The sequence below is a fragment of the Pimephales promelas genome, chromosome 25 (assembly GCF_988280905.1).
Source record: "Pimephales promelas chromosome 25, fPimPro1.hap1.1, whole genome shotgun sequence".
In the NCBI taxonomy this organism is placed as follows: Eukaryota; Metazoa; Chordata; class Actinopteri; order Cypriniformes; family Leuciscidae; genus Pimephales; species Pimephales promelas.
Window position 1 is genome coordinate 14238936 of NC_142793.1, and position 20513 is coordinate 14259448.

The 20513-nt window shown below is 37.8% G+C and overlaps 1 protein-coding gene across 10 annotated transcripts; it reads right to left on the reverse strand.

The window, feature by feature from the left end:
- Window positions 1–1327: 1327 nt before the first annotated feature.
- Window positions 1328–19118, reverse strand: ppp6r3 (protein phosphatase 6, regulatory subunit 3). Of its 10 annotated transcripts, none has more exons than XM_039656896.2 (26): window positions 18968–19118; window positions 14301–14479; window positions 13976–14209; window positions 13649–13835; window positions 13431–13568; window positions 13137–13202; window positions 12842–12954; window positions 12593–12706; window positions 12374–12503; window positions 11918–12070; window positions 11400–11558; window positions 11238–11302; window positions 11005–11120; window positions 10842–10927; window positions 10652–10738; window positions 10318–10415; window positions 8915–8969; window positions 8682–8812; window positions 8467–8588; window positions 8194–8368; window positions 7782–7879; window positions 7519–7702; window positions 7196–7213; window positions 6296–6391; window positions 1997–2083; window positions 1328–1905 (listed from the first exon to the last, which is right to left on the reverse strand). In XM_039656896.2, the coding sequence occupies exons 3-26, from the start codon at window positions 14200–14202 to the stop codon at window positions 1854–1856; spliced, it is 2757 nt and encodes a 918-aa protein (XP_039512830.2). In that variant the 5' UTR covers window positions 14203–14209; window positions 14301–14479; window positions 18968–19118; the 3' UTR covers window positions 1328–1853. The 10 variants fall into 10 exon arrangements, with proteins under 10 accessions (XP_039512830.2, XP_039512832.2, XP_039512835.2 ...); XM_039656898.2 differs by having other exon boundaries at window positions 13976–14206; window positions 18968–19116; XM_039656901.2 differs by lacking the exon at window positions 18968–19118 and adding an exon at window positions 18388–18571 and having other exon boundaries at window positions 10318–10364.
- Between the last annotated feature and the right edge of the window lie 1395 nt (window positions 19119–20513).

Here is a 20513-nt window from a genome sequence, read left to right on the forward strand (position 1 = left end):
TGAGCGTCGAAGAACCAAACGATCCAAGATCATGCCAAATCGCCAACAATCAAATCCAGCTAACTGAGTTAGCGACGTACGAAGAACGAGCCCCAGGTCATGGAGAAGCTAGTAATGAGACAAACAAGAACAAACCTGAACAACTATGTCAAATTCTCAGCATAACCAGCCAGGAAGACAGGATTTGACTGATTGATGTAGCGCTCCGATTATAATCAACACTACACGCGACGGATTGTGATGATATATTTAAATTCATATGCCGATTTTTAATCAGGTAACCTAAACGACCTAAAACCGAGTAGCATGTGTTATAATAGCAGTTTGTTAACGTTACTCCTTTTTTTTAGGATTCTTAAAGGGACAGTTCGTCCCAAATATGTAAAAGTTCGGAATAAATAAATTCAGTAAATGAATTGCCTAGTGTTTACACAACCTATGCGTTATAGCAAAGAGGATACATTAAGTTGTGAAACTTAAAAAAATGTAAAGTGACCGTGTGTATTTCCATGCTATTTTGCAGTATTTTACTGCCACCTATTGGATTCAAAGCAAAAAAAAAAACAAACAAACAAAAAAAAAAGCACTGTGTACTGACCTGCAAACTTGAGCCATGCAATTTGTTCCCTTCACAAAGCAAATATTTTAACGCCCTATCCTGAATATTCCCCATATAAATCATTCCTACATGTAAACAGTAGCCCAGGTGCCAGTGAGTGAAGTATAACTGCCAGTAGGAAATAATTCCACCATAATGATCTGGATGATGGCAGCACATACCAACTGGAGTGAAGTAGGACAGGCCTTGCCCTCATCACTGGCGCAATCAACTCTCATTCACAAAAAGGTTTGATTCACAGACAGAACCTTTTCTTTCTTGCTGGCACAGATAGCGTTTTATTACAAAAGAAAAAAAAAAGTTGATGCATGATCATTGTAGCATTCCCATCACTCTTCAGGTAGAAAGGTTGACTTGTTTGGGGAGGATAATGGTTATAAAAGTTGGGCTGTATTTAACGCAGGCCCGTAGGTAAGAATCAGTCTTACTAGCTACATGCAAATGGAGACCCATCTGTTCATTCACTCCAGATTCAAATTTCATCAAAGGGTGGGGAGGGCATGTGTGTAACATCATCTCTTAAGAATAAATTAAGTTAAAAACTATACCAAAATGTGTTTCTTTTGTCCAAATCTTGCTCATATTGAAAGGATACAAGAAACATTTACAATTAACACCAGTGGCAAAATAAATCAATTTCAGAATATCTTAAATCAGTTTCCCCTAACAATAAGTTTAAGAATAAAACAGACCAACATAGGTTGCCAATTTAAGATTTCTGTGGTAGCTGTTGCATTTACTTGGATATTAAATAGCAGATTTTTGTGCAAGAGGAAAATCCTATCAAAAAGACAGCTTATGTTTTGGTCACATTTAACGTTCCAATCGGTATATTTCGGTTTTTTAACAATCCTCTGTTTCTGTATACATTTGTCTTTTATAAAATATTTTTTTTATTCATACAATCATTTTTAACTAGCAACATTACTATTCACTTTTAAGTGGCAAGATGTCAGACAGATCACCTAATAAGAACAATAGTATATAAACGACTGAAAAAAATCATTAGAGTATGTTTCTCTTCATAACAGTTCAAATTTTCTGTACAACTGTCTAATATGAATATTGCTGGTCCTGATCTGGTGGCGTCAGTGCAGTGCTGGAGTAAGAGACGACAGCAGCAGCGGTGGTGATGGTGGTGGTTTCTTGGGAGCTCCAGTCTGACACTGGGCTCTCCGGGTGGCCCTGGAGGAAGGGTGTGCGGGGGCAGGAGCGGACTGACAACGCTACTCTCTCATGCTGGACCGTTCACTGCTGCCTCGGGGTTGGCCGTGCACTGCTCTGATCTGGTTGGGAAAAGGGGACGGGCTGGATGTGATTGGTGGAACAACACAAAACTAGAGAAAATGGAAAAAAGATGGAGGGCACAGAACTTACTTGGCTTCATCCATAGAGGCCGCAACCTCAAGAGGACCATTTAGAGCTTCGCACGGGGCTTTTGCTTTCTCTTCTAAGTGCTTTAGACTGAAAAAGAAAAATGACAATTAAAAAAATTGGGGGAAAGACATTTCTATAATAATTTATATTAGTGTCCTTGTTAAACATTTACAAACTCCACTCACCTAAAGGATTATTAGGAACACCATACTAATACTGTTTGACCCGCTTTCTCCTTCAGAACTGCCTTAATTCTACGTGGCATTGATTCAACAAGGTGTTGAAAGCATTCTTTAGAAATGTTGGCCGATATTGATAGGATAGCATCTTGCAGTTGATGCAGATTTGTGGGATGCACATCCAGGGCACGAAGCTCCTGTTCCACCACATCCCAAAGATGCTCTATTGGGTTGAGATCTGGTGACTGTGGGGGCCATTTTAGTACAGTTAACTCATTGTCATGTTCAAGAAACAAATTTGAAATGATTTGAGCTTTGTGACATGGTGCATTATCCTGCTGGAAGTAGCCATCAATCATGGGTACATGGTGGCCATAAAGGGATGGACATGGTCAGAAACAATGCTCAGGTAGGCCGTGGCATTTAAACGATGCCCAATTGGCACTAAGGGGCCTAAAGTGTGCCAAGAAAACATCCCCCACACCATTACACCACCACCACCAGCCTGCACAGTGGTAACAAGGCATGATGGATCCATGCTCTCATTCTGTAATCGGCAAATTCTGACTCTAGCATCTGAATGTCTCAACAGAAATCGATACTCGTCAGACCAGGCAACATTTTTCCAGTCTTCAACTGTCCAATTTTGGTGAGCTCTCGCAAATTGTAGCCTCTTTTTCCTATTTGTAGTGGAGATGAGCAGATTGTGAAATACTCAAACCGGCCCGTCTGGCACCAACATACATGCCACACTTAAAATTGCTTAAATCATCTTTCTTTCCCATTCTGACATTCAGTTTGGAGTTCAGGAGATTGTCTTGACCAGGACCACACCCTTAAATGCATTGAAGCAACTGCCATGTGATTGGTTGATTAGATAATTGCATTAATGAGAAACTGTTCCTAATAATCCTTTAGGTGAGTGTATAGTACTAATAGCAGTATATTATGCATCATTCAGCAAGTACTAGATTAAATTGCATCGAACATAAAAAGTAAATGAACACGTGTGTACGATATGATATTTATACACACAATTGCTGTGTTCACTGTATATACAAACATTTATACATAAATAATGTGTGCATGTATACATGTATATACACGCGCACACACACATAAATATATAATACATACACATCATGTAAACACTTATCCGAGATGCGATTAATCGATTTTACAGCCCAAGTACGGGCCAAATGACCCCTTTGGTCAAACAGAAGAGGCAGTTTTAATCTATTGAAAGTCTTGTCGACAAATAAATATTGTAAATAAGCATCTTATTTGCAGTGCTGGACAGAAAAGGAGTACATTTACTTGAGTACAGTACTTAAATACAATTTTGAGGGATCTGTACTCGAGTATCATTTTCAGGGAGTACTCATGACTTTAACTCAAGGACATTTGAGAGAGAAATATTGTACTCTTTACTAAACATATTGTTGCACACACTTTACTCTTTCCACTACATTTCTACCCAGAACCGCGAGTACCCGTTACTACTTAAAAAAAAAAAAAAAAAAAAAAAAAAAACCTCTGAAACCCTCAATTTGTTGTTTCCCTCTCAAACATGATTGCTGATAGGCTGTCCCAGTCAGTGGCGCCTGCACAATCCAATCACCTTCAGCTTTCCCCCAAAGTCAACTCCATTGTCAGATTTAAATAAGACGATACCATGGACAAAACAATTAATGAAGACACAGCAGGTCCATCCCGTGAATGTGCCAACACGTGGCCCCACATCGCCAGACTATTTCAATTTTCTGAATTTTCAGAAATTTTCTTAAAATGTTAAATAAAGCAACATGGTAAAAATATGAAAATGACTTGATTTTACTTTCAATTCATTTTCCATTCTCCAAGGTATTAACATTTTTCATAACTCCATGTAGGACATTTCCTTACATAAATGTAAGCACTGTGGCAGTAGTAATGCAACATTTAGAAAATGTACTCTTGATACCCAACTACTTTTATAAAACAAGTACTTTTAAGTAGACATCAGACTATAGTACTTCTGCTTGTGCTTGAATAAAAGTTAGCAAGGGGTATCTGTACTTTTACTCAAGTAATAAAGCGGTGTACTCCACCCGCCTCTGCTTAGGCGTAAAAAAAAAAAATGTTTGTTTCCGGTTTCCGACCGACCCTGTCAATTTATGTGCGACCCAAAATTATTTTATGAGCTTGGGGAAGAAATAATAAAAATTAAATAAATACACAAATAAAAAACTCTGAGGCGAACTATTAATTTACGTTTTTGTACAGCTCCGTCTTTTTATAGCACGCGATGTAAGATGCATCTTGTCCTCCAGCAATCTATTAACAAACGAGGCAGATATCGTTCGTCAAACTGAACTATATCTATAATACATATTATAGAAGTCTTTTTTTTTGTAATTTAGGATATTTTTATTCATATTCGCACACATACAAATACATGCATTCATAGGCATGCACACACCACATACTAATACCTCCATCCGCCTAGTTTTATTAAAAAATCATCCTATCATGATCCAATCATGATCCCAATCCCATCTTCTGCTGTCTAGCACTTCTTTCGCCATGTATTTGTTCGTTTCTTTCGTTATTTTATGCAATCCAAAACACTCTAACCTGCCGCGGTTCGTATCTCTAGAGCCCGTCTAACTTGTCCGCTTTTCCGGGACAAATGGATTTTTGAAGGACAAGTAAAAGAGAATTTTACTCGCCCCAACGGACAAGTAGCCTGATTAGAACATCAATAACAAACAAAAAAATAACTAGGGAATCACTAAACCGAGAGAATGATTCTGATTTTATTACATTTATTGCAAGTTGCGATCGATTGTGGATAATAAATGTAGCAGGCCTACTGTATTATGGTAAGGTTGCGCTGTTGACGCTCGCGCAGAGAAATCTACACACGAGCGGAGCACACACACACACAGTTAACAACATACTCTGCCTATAAAAAATCTAAATGTGGAGTTTTTATATTTTAACATATGTTAAGCACTAAGCAGCCTCAATTATTTTTCCTGAATACCATCACGATTGAAAAAGTGACATTGATTTCCTACAGTTCAATAAACAGTTAAGATTAAGTCACTTACTGTTTATAAGCAATATTGGGTGTTTTTGTTCCATTTCAGCAGCGAAAATAGTTCCAAAGAAAAGTCACAGCAGAACCACGACGCGTCTCATTCGTGAATGAATCAACCGTTTGAACGAATCGTTTGAATTAATGAATCAATAACTCACTCATTTATACGGCCGCCTGCCGCCACCTATTGGCAGTTTAGTGTTATGTTTATAAGTAGCCTAGTATAATTCTTTCCAATATTTCTTATTTGCACATTTAAATCAATTTCATAACATTATTTTATGAAATTGTAATTTTTCAGTGTAAATTATTTAATTTCATCAGCCCTACCTAGGGTAACAGTATGCTTCATCTTTCATTTTAAATTCCTAAATTTGATCAATAAATTCAATTATTTAGAATAATAAGACACTATAGGGCATTTAATAATATTGGTGGAGGGGATGCCCTTAAAGGTGCAGATATTACAATTTGCCTTTTTTAAATATCAAAGCTGATTGAACACTGATGAGAATATTGCTTCAGAATAAAAAATAAATAAATTTTAAAAATCCGGACAAGCAACTTTTTTACTCTGACAAATTTACTTACTTGTCCGGAGGACAAGCACGTGAAAAGGCTTAAGGGGATAGTTCACTTTGAAATTAATTTTTGATATGTTTTAGCTTAACTCAAGGGCATCCAAGATGTAGTTGTCTTTGTTTCCACAGTAGTTTCAATTTTGATATTTTTAGGTTTGACTATCCCTTTAATGTCGAGCCCTGAATAATTTCCTACCCATCCCTTGCTGCCACTGAAAAAAAAAAAAAAAAAAAAAAATCCCTACCGACCCATGACCTCAACTGACAACCAACCGGAACCAAACTTTTTTTTTTTTTAGGCCTTATATGTAAATTCAACTGCATTATGTTTATATGTTGGAATTATAGTGACATCACTGAAAGCCCCATATAGGCCAGTTCCTAGACTCTACTAGAAGACAATTAATTGTTTTATCAATACTCATAACTTCATAAATACAATAAAGACTCTTACCCTGGTTTCTGACAATTGCTTTTCTCAGGTTCCCCACTCTCTGCAACCAACAACTTTGCAGATGCGTCTTCAGAGGTAGATCGTTTCTCTTCCTCACTAAAGGACAATCAGAGAGGACACAGCATTTAAGGAGCTTTCATTGTCGCTCTCTTAAATACGAAAACCCCCATTTTAAATCCCTGGACAAACATGCAGAATGTAACGGACCACATTCAAAGCAACAGGGCAAAACGAAAAGTGTTCTGAAATGGGATTCGATGGACATATGAGATGTGAGCATACCGACTTACAGAGACGATGAACCACACAACAACTGGTTTAGACAATGAGCTCATTTAGTACGTGGGGGTGAAATGGTGTAAGAAAGCTAGCAACTTTTGCAACGTGATCGCATGCCAGCCATCTTTACCTTTAGGGTGGCATCAGTATAAAGGTGTTTAATTAGGTTTCAGTAACAATTATATGCTTCACTAAAGACTGATGCAAAAAAATAGTATGGCATATTTCTGGTCTAGGGAAGGTTTACAGAGAAGAATCCTCCTTTATCAAGATGGATTTACACAAATTAAAGTTCACGCAGTACCTGGATTTTAAAGGGTCTGCTCAGACTAATTCTAGCCATGTGACAAACCTCAGTAGATTTGGAAAGACTGGGAAACATATGGGCTTAAATCTTTTACATTCTAAAAGGATGTATGGGGCATTTAATGTTGTTAACAAACTGTACATCTGATATTAACATGCAAATGGTGATGGATACATTGCTGCTTAAAAGAAAAAACAAACAAACATACGAACGAACAAACAAACAAACAAAACATGGTTTCAAACCAAAACGCAGTGGCTGACATGGGAAAAACCAAATAAAACAAGACACGCCCCCTGATTGGCTGTACATACCGATACGATTTCAACACTCTGAAGCCACACGCACGCCAAAGAGAGAGAGGAAGCTCATGTTGTAAGAGTTGCAGTTCAAGAAGGACAGATTGTTCTTTTTTGCATTCTCAAACAGACAAAACAGATGTTACAAAGCTCAACATCTCAACACCCCCCCGTTAAAAAGAGACAGTGGGCCTGTCTGACTAGGTACAGGAGGAGGAGGACGACGATACGCGACAAGGAAAAATCAGGTCTACATGCAGAGTGAAGTGAAGCTTGTGTCTCAAATGGGAGAAGAGGAAGTGATGCGAGGCACTGCGTGAGAAACCTGCAGGACTCACCTTTTGAAAACAGCAGTTTCGGTTTTGGCGTCTACAGTAAGACTGACCGTCTCCTTCATAGAGCCGTTGGTGACTGTTTCTGTGATGCGGTCACTGACAGGCTCTTCCTCAGGGTCCGAGCCGTCCCCTACCTTTCCTCTAGGGGAAGTTGGGGTGGTTTCATTGGAAAGCCACTGATCTGTGTCTAAACAAGATGGTTTTATTCAAACTACTGCAAAAGTTGACATACGGACAGGAGGAATGAAATGAGGGTCTATTCTTACTTTCTTGCTGCATGGGCGCATTGACTCCCAGAGGGTCCACCGCTTCTATGCTGGTATCCATGGCTACAGGGGAATTGCTTCTCAAAGGATCCTTGGGGCTAAAAAGAAAAAAAGGGGGAAAAAGATCAACGTCTAATGAATCTTTCACATTTACTTGCTTTGAGCTTACATCTTCACTGTGCATTGCAAATGCATTTCTTCATAAATTAATAAAAATGCATTAATACAATTTATTAAATGTTAACACAAATACATATTTAAAAGGAGAAAAGGGAGCCTTTTACAAGCAAAACCATTGAGAATTGAAAAGACTTAAAAAAAAAAAAAAAGTCTGCATAGACCAACAAAAAATAAATAATGAGGGACCGCTCACATGACCTTAAGCACATGATCAACATGCATGTGAATGTACCTGACGGGTGTGAAGCTGGAGAAGTCGGCCCAACCTGTCTCTGTATCTGCGTTTGGAGAGCTCCAGCCTGAAGATTCAGGTACTGCAGCCGGTGAGGTTGACACAGGTGCGCTGGGAGTCGTGGAGCTGTCAGTGTCCATGGGTACGTCATCAAAATTTGCCGTCCATACCGGCCCTGATCCGAAGCAGGACACAAAACAAGGATGCGTGATCCTTGAACTTCCACAAAGCTAAACGGTGGCATATTTTGCAGCTGAGAAATTCTATTCTCACCATCCCCAGAGTCTACTTCCATTCTGTCGTCAGAGGTGGCGTTAGTGGACTCGAACGTGTCTCGCTTCCCATCCTCCTCCTCAGAGTCCGTACTCTCTTCACTGTCTGTACTTCCTGAGCTCCTGTGTAGGAAGTAAGATGTGGAGAATAATAATAAAAAAAACAGCAACAACATGAAAAGCATTAAAAAATCTATGTTCTATTGGTTACAATACCGGGGACGTCTCTGAGCTTCAGGGGCAAAAGTGACATCCTTCTCATCCCAGATATCTTCCTCATCTGATCCGGCATCTTCGAACTGCTGGATCTTCTCCTTACAGCAGGCCTCAAAGAGTGCCATGTTTGCCTATGAGAACAGCATGAACAAACTATAAAAACACATCATGAGCTTTACAATAAATTCAGCTAATAATTCTAATTAATTTGATTAAATATATCACATACTTACACTTTCATTTGTATTCAAGGAAAAATTGATGTCTGATATTCTATCAAAGGGAATACTGCAAGGTTAAAAAGAACAGATTTTAGTTCCCAATCACCAACAGCATGACTAACACAAGAGAATGTGTGTTACGGTCACCAAGGCCACCACACCAGACTATTCAGAAGACGTGGGTAATCAGAACGGAGACATACAAGTGATCAGATAAAACACAGTATGATCCATGATTTAACACACACAACCCCAAAAACAGGCTTCATTGTGAGTTCATTGAAAATAAGGATGCACCGATAATGAGCTCATGTACTTGCAAAAGCGCTCCGATACCAGGCAGCGCGTGTACAGTGTTTGTGTCCAGACAAAGAAACACTGACAACAGCGATTAGACTATAATGGGGATAAAAATTAAAGGCTGTCTATGAAGTAAATACATCTTAGTGGAATATTAAACAAAATATAGCACGCAAACTGATAAGATAAGTGTGCAGTCGATTGAGCTGGTTGAGCTCATTCCTTGTTCTCAGACGTCAGTGGAAAGTTTGCAACGACAGTAAAACGAGCGATGTAGCTTATTAACGTTAACTGCCTGATGTATAATGAGTAACTCTTATGAGTTATAACCCTACTTTATAACAGGTATTATTGCTGGTAGTTTTTGTTGTAGAAAACATTTTTTCCACCAGTGTCTAAACTAGAGATGGGAATTTTTCAAAAATATTGCATTCGAACATTCTGGCTCATAAATATCGAATATCCGTTAAATGACGTTTAACGAAAAATACATTATTTTTTATTTTTATGTTTTTTTCACCACTTCTGTACAAGATTACAATCAGAACTGGCTGACAATACAATGATGAATAAATCTGTAGTTTTTGTTATTTTTGTACCAAAATGTATTTTCGGTGCTTCAAAACACCAACCAACCCACGTCACATGGACTACTTTGATGATTTCTATTTCCTTTCTGGAGAATACATTTTCAATGGAGGGGCCAAAAGATCCCGGACTAAATCTAAAATATCTTCAAATGTGTTCCGAAGATGAACGGGGGTCTTACGGGCTTGGAACGACATGAGGGTGAGTCATTAATGACAATTTTAATTTTTGGGTGAGCCATCCCTTTACGTATGAAAACAGAAGGAAAAATATATTTGATGAACAAATTAAGCCAAATAATAGGATTTATAATCTTTTGGTTTCTTTCTTCTTTACCAAAAATTATCATCAGCATCGTACTCGTCCTGGAAAAAGTGGTATCGGTGCATCCCTAATTGAAAAGCAAAGAAACATCCCAAAACAACCTTAAATCAACCAAAGACCCACCAGTAATGCTAAACCCTCCCCAATGTTACCAGCAGAAAAGGCGGTAAATTTGAAAAGCATCATGCACGATGGGTACTTACTCCCCGACATCATCCTGATCGGCAAACTCTTCGTCATTGAAGCCAAACTGCTCAATAAAATTGGACGTCATTTGTTGCATCTGATAATCAGAAAAGGCCTGGCAAACCCAGGACCAATGATAATGATATAGTCTTGACACTACAAAGAAGCTTCATTTTAAAACAGCTGATAGCAGTTAAGCATGTTGCGCCAAAAAAAGTGTTAAAAGGACTAAAACAACTTATAACTGAATTAACAGTTTCAATAAAAGGAATTAGTTTTAAATTAACAGTTCTACAAACATATTAGCATGCAGACAGCAGCTTTTATGAGCTCATCCAGGCACAGACTTACTTGCTGTAGGGAGGAGTCCTGATGAAATCCGCTGTCTTTGAAATCTACCTCATCGTCGCTGGATGAGTGTATGTGGTGCGTGTTAACCTGAGAATGGAGGAAAGCAATAGGGAAAATATAGTTTAGATGCCAATTATGCTATCAAAAGCATCAGCAACAGAAACCAGTCAATAAAACTGAGCACACTTACTAAGTCTACAGTGTTTTTCTTGTTTGTATCTGCTAGCTGTCCTGAAGTAAAGGCCTCCCATCGTTCCCTGTCCTCCTCTGAAAGCTCTGCAAGTGAAGAAATATGAGTGGAAATGGCTTTGAAAATTAATTGCATAAAAATATGTTAATGCTGTCAAACGAACCTGAGATGAGCTGCTGAATTTGTGCCCCATTGGGGCCCTTGTCACTGTTGTGGACTATAGAGTTTGCTATTCTGGTCAGGTGACCCATGTAACCTCTCCGCCGCCCACCCTCGGCCCTGAAGAAAGAAAAGAGGATGATTCAGTAAAGGCCTCTCCAGACAAATTCACAGAAGTGTAAATAAGGATGGTTCCTCTTCTTCACATGTAGCCAATCAGATTTAGGAGTTACTTACTGCTCCTTCTCATTTGAACCCCAGGCATCAAGAATTCTTTGTATTAACTGGCACTTCTGAAAGAGCTGCAGGTCATAATGGAGAAGAATACATTAAACTTTGATGTGTGAAGCAAACAGTGTGTTTCAACGAGCGAGCGGGTGGAAAGGATGAAAAACCCACATGTTTAATAAGGATGTTTTCTCTTATGGGCTCTTGGTCGTTCTCTCGGTTTATTTCAGGAGATTCACTTTGGGTTGAAGGCATCGCTAAGATCATCGCCGTACAGATTTCTACTTGTGTGTGTAGGAAATTATTCCATAGGTATTTGAAGTACATGTCCTGTTGACAAACAAAAATATTTTATTTTAGAACATTTATGGCTATAAAGCAGATTCTATTGTATATAAACATCCTTTCTGTCCTAAATAGTTTAAACTGTAATGAGTAGATCAAGTTTCCGTGTGACCAATTCTAAAAAAGCATATATAGTAAGTATAAAGCAAGATGGCCAGCAAGTCAAAATTGTATTGTTTTATTCACCAAAGATGCCTTATATTCATCAAAATTAACAGTTAAGACATTGACAAAAAAACAACAACTTGTTTTTAGTTCTTTTGAAGTTTCTATTCAAAGAGATTCAAGCTTTTCTCAAAGCAAAAAGATATCACAGATCTCTTAACTGTGTCTCAAACACTCACTAGTATGACTCCCAAAGTGTTGAGGGCAATGAGCTCCTGGTTGATGATGTGTGTGTTGGTCTGTAGAAGGCTGGTCACTAGTCGCACCACATTAAGACGAGTATTTCCCACCGGTGGATCCAACACTCCCCATGTGGTGTTCAGGACTGTTTTCTAATGTTAGGAAGAGGAAAAAAACAAGTCTGAAAGACCTAAATGAAATACTAAAAAAAAAAAAAAAATTCACGTTTACTGAAATGTAAGGCTAAAAGTTTTCATTGAATTTAATACCATCACAGCATATGCATGTATAACAAACTATTCTTTGAAAGGGTAAGATTCTGCCAGGTTATATTTGTACAGGAACAAAGTCTTGTTGTCTTAAGCTTAATGTAATTAGGAATTTGGAGATTACAGTCTAAGTGAGGTCAGCTGATTTAATGTGCCAAAGTTGCAACACAGTGTTTTCACACTCACCTTTGGGGGCTCGAGCAAAAGCTGGTGAAAATCTTTCAGTCTTGGTCTGACGGCATCTAGAATACTCTGATTGACAGAGAATGATGGGTGGTTCATTCCAGGGGGGCAAATCTCCAGATGGCCTTCAAACCTGAAAGGGAAAACCAAGAATGATTTTCAGACACACTGAAAATCCACCCTCCCTCCTGAAAAAATTCACATGTGCTAAAATGTACTTACGCTGGTCTTCGTGTCTCAAAGAGAGTAAGGAGAATCTGGATTACACTGACTATGGCAGAATCGTTCTTCTCTTTGTCGAAAATGTTTGACAGCAACTGCTCTACTGTCTCTTGTCTAAATAGAAAAACAAACAGTCAATTCAGTACTAGTTTTAGCATGCCAGAAATCAGAGAGCCTCAACCTTATTCCCACCAAATATACCACTTTATGAAGTCAATAGAAAGAATGTGTTGACATGGACAAACTTACTTCTCCAAAGTGGCCAGCAGGGGGTCAGGCTCCGAGCAGCCCTGTACTTGGAACATTTGATCTCTGCTTAGCCGAATAATCTCACAAAGCGACTGGGACGCGTTTGAGTGTCTCTATGTGAAGGGAACAAACAATTACTGTTACGCAGCTAGAGTCATCAGGACTTAACAATAATAAGAGACGGCCAGGCACGCATTTCAGTTCAACTGAATCCACCAATTGTTTTTTTTTTTTTTTGTTGAAATTTTAAATAGAAGTTTTTGTTTTGTTCATTTGTTTATTGGACTTCACTTACATCCTCATCCTGTGATGGTTGTACCATGTCAACCAGCCGCTGTATAACTTTCTCTTCATTTAGCCACTGCAGGAGAACAGATGAAGAGGAAACTGTGAGGTGGTATTATGATGACAGTGAGTGGATTAAATGAGTAATCCGTGATGAATTTCCTGCTGTATTCAAATGAAAAACATCCAAATCTACAAAACGAAACTCTGTGCATGCACAAAACCAAACCGCTTTACCTCAACAACACAGAGACATAGCATCATAGAAACCTTAATATACATTCATGTAGGTATGATAACTCACATTTAATACATCTTGTCTAAGCTGCTGTGGCTCAATGCAGGTGAGCATCCTGAGCAGAAGGTCCATAATGGCAGAGGTCCCTATGTGTTTGATCATCAGATCCACAAAGTCTTCCCTCTTCCTGAGGAACTCCACAATCTAGAGGTAGAATGGAGATTTAGTTCACCTTCATGCCTCCATATAGTCCTGAACACAAACCAGTGCGCCTGATCACGTACCTGCTCTGGTTTCCTCCCAATAAGGATGCTCAAGACCTTGCTGAAAAAACTGGCCAGCAGAGGATTGAGGGGAGGCTCATTCTGTAGGAAGCTGTAGAGTTTCATCAGTAAACTTTCATCTTCACCCAGCCTGTCATTGATCTGGCCAACGTCTGAGGTCAGGAGTTCACAGGATATGTTGGGATACCTTTCCATGAAAAAGACACGCAATTAAACATCTAAATAATGAGTCAAATTTCCCTTAGTTCAATGTACCCTACAACTAGACATCCAACATGACTTTTTTTTTAGCATAAATGTTTCAGCAAGCATCAAACACACTCTTACTTATATTTGATCTTCTCCTCCACATCATCGTTGGGCTCCTGGGTGATGTAGCCCACGAGATCCTCCATGCACGGTGGCCTCACCAGGAAGTCCACAAGCTTGTGGTTCTGAGCCTTGCACTCCTGTAGGACGTCCTCCTCATCCATTACCTCCGTCAGCGTAACGTCATCTTTCTCCAGGAGCGTGTCGATGTGGGACGTCGTGTGCAGATCAAATTTCCAAAACATGGTGCTGCTGAGGAATAAATAAATAGGAGGGTTTTGTTCATATATGAGTTTTTTATTTACAATGTGACAGTGAAAATGCTACATTTAAAAAGGCTTACCTGAGAGTAGCAGAGACCAGAGAGTAAAAACTCTGATTAAAAATAAAATAATGCTTGTGCTCTTTGGGACTTCTGGCCCATTACAGGCACCACAGGCGGTAGAAACTGGACAGACCCTCAAGTAAAGGATACATGCAGCAGAAATGTCCTCTGCCACAGCAAAAACACTCAACACACACCTAAAACAGAGAACAGACAAGATTGAGAGTGTTACGTACATTAGCCATCTGTAAAGAACAGTGAAATGCATCTCTCCTCTAATCCAAACATTTTGATCACCCTCGCTAGTCATTAGTCACAGCATTAAAAACAAATATATCTCAAAACACATGCTGTTAACAAAAGACCCTTCCAATTTGTCAAATAGACATTTACACAACTCCAAAATGTTTAATCAATTCTAGTTCTATCAATAGAGTATGATTTAATACAGAAAGAAAGCACCAGTTTACAATGACAAAACAAACTGTAGTTTTGTTTGTGTGGAAAAAAGCACAACATTTAAAAGCCAAACAAGTTCCGTTATGACAATGACAACCTAGCAACACAACAAAACAGTTGCACTAATAGCAGACTGACTACTGTGATCAGTCTTTAATTATCACTACCTCACTGTGCACATGACTTTGTGGTTTCATTTTCCTTTCGAGTAAGGCACAGATGTCAGAATATCTCAAATAAGAGATTAAATTATACTGAGTTAAATCCAAATATGACCATTTGACAGCTCTGGCATCAAATTATTCGAAATGAATAGACCAACACGCAGCTATGTATTATTAAGGGAACGCAACAGTTTTTCCAGTCTGCAAGGTGGATGGACACACACCACTGAGGTGAAAGGTTACAATGCTGGCAAGCAGCCATCTGGACTTTCATGAATGGTTAAGAGGAAGGAAAGCTTATTAATAGACTAAGGGAGTTGAGCTAAGGCTCACTCGAAAGAGCTTTGACATTGGCCTCCATCCATTCTCAAGCAAACATGCTTTCCGTCAATTTACAGACTTTTAAAAACATCCCAAAAGTCTTCCTAAAACTCCTTCAAAAATAGCTTTTGATAAAATAACATAAGCGTTAAAACTAGGAGTGTGCGCGAAAACTCAATCTATAATTATTCTCCGAAAAATAAAATACTATTCGAATTTTACTACATTGCTTTGCTGCCTGTAAATTCACTGAATCCATGAAAAATCACAAGCACTAACTTGCAATTATAATTAAATGCACTGGGTGGCGCTGTGGAGTGTTAACAAGTTTGAGAAGTTTGGTATTATTTAAATGATCTTACTAAATGAAATTACTTTTTATCAAATTAATTAATTAATCGGAGTTATCATCACCATGATGAGAAATCACATTAAATCCAAACAGTTTAATAAGGAAAGGCAGCAGACCATCACTGCAACACGACCGAGATGATAACTTATCTTAGCTTAATGATTTTGAAACATACTTCCGTCAAGTTGTTGAGGGAGACCGGTTAGAAACTTAGAACACCGATATCTTTGTGTCTCTGAAACATCTGTCAGCAAAGCACATGTCACTCGAGCAAAAAATTGCTGGCGGCGCCCCCGCATGTGGATATTATTGTTTTTATCAATAAAAACACGATAATCATATGCTGACTCAAGTGTGTGTGCGCGTGTACATTCTGTACGGTATCAGGCACAATCTGCTTTATTAGGCGTTTTTTCCCGAACACACTGCTTGAGTATGTTTTATTAATGCTTTTGTTTTTTTAATATTTTTTGTTTACACATATGCTTACTGTTTAATGATTTCAACTAAAAGAAAACGAACATGTATTGTAAGCTTTTTGTGCATATTGCCTAATTGTAAGCTTGTTCAGAAATGGTGACAAAAACGTAAAAAATATATAAAAAAAATAGTATTTTTCGTTAAACGTCATTTAAATAAACGAATATTCTATTTTTATGAGCCTGAACATTTGAAGGCAATATTTTTTTTTTTTGTGCATATTCTCATTACTTAAAAAAGAATTAATAGCCTATTGATACTTAGTTACTGGGTATATCAACAAATACTTTGTCTTGACACAAAATGAAATGGCAAACACTACTGTTCAAAAGTTTCAGGTACACCTGTTTGCAGAAACTTTTATTCAGCAAACCGAGGTTGCAATAGATTGATCAAAAGTGACAGACTTTTACATTATGTAGGCCTAAAGTTATTTCAAATAAAATGTAAAATTTCCTATTCATTAAAGAATCATGCATAACTGTTAAACTCAAATTAAAAACTATATATATATATATATATATATATATATATATATATGTAAAATTGATTTAAAAAAAAAATATTTAAAATTGTTCAAATAAATGCAGCCTTGGTAAGCATAAGAGGCTTGTTTCAAAAATCCCCCCAAAAAATCTATACGTTAATATAAAAGTAAAAAAAGGAATACTAGGAATACCATCAATCAAAATGACAGATCATGATTATCTGCAGCACTTCCTCCAATTCTTAACTCACTAGTCAACAGTAACTTGCCAAATAGAACATCTATTATGATAGGCATGCACTAAAAAAAAACCACACAGGTTTTTCTTGGTTAGCCAAGACAACCTGAACCATTTATACTAATACTATGCATAAAGCTGACATTCGAAACATTACAGAAACATACTTTTGGTCAATAAACTTCTATGACTGGATATGGATTTTTTAACTAAAAGAATAACTTTTTCTACATATCCAGAATTATGCACATTCCATTTTATCTTTAAAGTCTAAAAAAAAAAAAAAAAAAAAAATCACTGACTGGTGTAAAAGTCTCAATTTAATGTAAACACATCTTGGTTGTCAAGAACATCTATTCTAAACACTTGCTTTGAAATGAATGTCATCTATTTATATCACCTTACACCAAAATACCATTTCTACTGAACTGTGATGAAAGCAGAGACTAGTAAATCACAAAGCTAGATGTGATATTTTAAGACACTGACACCCGGTACAAATCTTTCCAGGTTCACTTTACCTAGCGCAAAAGTTTGAAGAACAACATACTACACTAGAGCTTATATACCTGCCAGTTACCATTCAGCTGGAGCATTGCAACTCTGAGCTGAAGAAAGTCCTCGTGACTCCCTCTCAGGGGCTATAAAAAGTGTTTCCAAACCTCTCCAGCATCCCAGAGGCCACAACAACACTACCACCACCACAAGTCCTCCGGTTGCACTCAGAGTCTGCAAAGATGATCTGCATGAGTGAACTGCCATGTCAAACCACCTAGATTGTCTTTTACAAGCGATCTGCTCATGCCAACACAGTCTAGTAAGCGGTTTCATATAAAAATCACACAATAAACAGCTGGAAGGTTTTAGCTGTGTTTATATGGATGTGGCAAAATAAATGCAAACAAAGATCTGAGATCAATACTACATATAGTAACCAACTCCACAGAGCTTGACGACTAGTATTTAAAATCTAGCAGCTACAGTGAAATAAGATTATTTTAGAAAGGGATATTTTTTTTAAAACCAATGTCGAAGGTTATATATAACCAAAGTAACGTTATTTGGAATATCCTTATTAAACACATTTAGAAACTCAATTTATATGATAATAAAAACATTACCTAAAACACTCGATTTGGTCTCCAAAATATGATCTAGACGGGGTTTCTGTTGGTGTTTTGATGATGTCTCAAAACCCAGTGAACTGCCTGCCTAGACAGCATTTTTGGACACCACAAGCCCACTCGAACATTACAATAGAATCTTCGTAAGCAATCATATTGCCCCAAAATGTTGTCTATGTGAACAATTCACACATATTTTGATACACAGGCTTTGTGTCTCACTTTCTGAAGTTTTTCGGTGTGTCGGGCCCCGGCATTAGCCGACACAGAGCTTCCGCCAGAGAAATGTTAAGATTTTACACTTTTATATAGCCTGGGTTGGTTTAAATACGCCGTAGCCATATTATATGTAAAGCATAATTTAGTTAAATGAGATAAATGCTGGAAATATAAACCATTCTGACTCGACAAAACAGAGAAGTGGCAGCTGGCTAACGTTAATGCTAAGCTACCAGAGACACACACAACACCAATACGTACCGATTAAGAAAGCGGAATACTGCCAAAGCCCGGCATGAAGACGAGCGAACCTTTGGATTAAACGGTCACCGGAATAAAAAAAGAAAAAACTGGTCGAGGTATGAGAAAATGAGGTGTTTATAATAGATTGTGACAGGCGCGAAAAGAGAGACCATCAGAGTTCACTTTTCAAGATGGCGGCGTTATCAACTTCAACAGCCCCAACCCCCACCTAAGGTAGAGGAGCTGTCGATCAAAATCCACTGCGGCGCGCTGATTGGCTACAGTGGACGCCAGTTAAAGCAGAGGTTAAAGCTCTATGTAATCTCGGACCGAGTGAGGTAAAACGTCATGTAAACAAGGATGATCTTTAAAACACAATTCACTTTGTTGGAAATATGAAAAGTGTTCTAACCATATCTTTTAGAAGCAATATTTAAGTGAAACTAAATAATTAAACACACCCACACGACCTAGGGCCAATAGTATTTTAGGTCGATTTAAAATCGCTCGTCTGATTGGATCTAGAGAATGCCAATCAAATGCCGATTTCAAAACTAAAGTACGGCGATATCAAAACGCACATATTGCTTTATCTTACCTTCTTTATGAGAGCTTGTCCCTTGAACTGAGTTCTTAAATTTCATCATATCCAAAATATAAAGACGACGGGTTTGTAGTTTCTTCTCAATGTTACACAGAGCACCTCGTTCACAGTGTCGCTTTCTGCCTTAACCGGCTCGTTACTTGCAACGCCCTAGCAACAATAAGACGTCACAGTGATTGACATGCAGATGCTCCAATCAGCTACGAGTGCGTGAACCACATATTACTGAATGGAGCAGCCAGATTGGAATTATTTGCCAGAAAGGCATTTATTTCAAATGGCTCACCAACATGAAATTGATTACATAAAACAGGAGTTTAATTCACACCAACCCATAGAGTATAAAATAAGTGTGATTTTAAGATATAGTTCGCGCAAAAAACAAACAAACGATTGAATGAATGAATGGATGAATAGTGAATTATTATTTCCTAGTGAATTTAACTATCACTTTAAGAGAACCTGATCTATCTTTCTTTTGTTTTTCTGTATTTTTATGTTTCTATGTATTGCGCCCTTTGATAAAATATGGGTCAAAAGGTCAGGGCTCCCTTTTTATGCTCTATAGACTGTCCATAGTGCAGACAGGCAATTACGGGTTTAGTGTACCATGGCAAATGGGATCTGACGTATGACCCTTATGTTAAATGTGAGACGTAAATCTACAGCATCAGGCTGTGGAACTGATCTGTTACAGCTGATGATGGCTCTATTTCAGACATGCAAGATCTATCTTCTGTTGCATGTTCCATAATCATAACAAAATCTGCAAAGGATTCATTGTATAGAGTAAAAGCAGCCATGTTTAATGTGTTTCACATGTGTCAAATTAACCCTATGATTCCTCTGTGTTTCCGATTACGGACTGCCATGAGCTGACGTGGGTTTCTATGATAAAAACCATGAATATACTGAAGTGGTTTTACTCTGTAAAAAATCAGACACGTGCATATGATTGTCTAACAAAATCCTGCCTCTGCTAATTAAAGATCATGTCATGAAAGTTGTGTAAAACAAATGTTAAGAAGCACTGTGGGGGCTTTTGGGGCTGTGAGAAAGATGTTTCTCATGCCATCTTTCATCAGACAGAGGCGGTTATCACGATTACACAGTCTTGTCAGGTATTTTGTTCTCTTCATATATCTTCTGAATGTACTGTCTGCTCTCAGATGAACAACACTCAAAGGATGGAAACTTGAAGCTCTGCACAAGAATTGCCTGGAGATAATCTTGGGGACAATTATTTAATTGGGGTTATAATCACAGATTAGTTTGCATGGTGCTTATACATATTTGGGCTCCAATCTGTGTTTTTTATTTTTATTTTATTTATTTATTTTATTTTATTGCAAAGAAAAAAATATTTCTACATTAATTTTCTATGTTTTTTTAATTTAATTTTAATTTAATTTATTTTATAGTTTTTAAAATATTTATGTTTTTAGTTTTAGTTAAGACCTAAATAAAGTTTTCCGTGCCTGATTGCTGATTGATAAAAAAATCTGTAGCCTATATTAATATATATATATATATATAACCA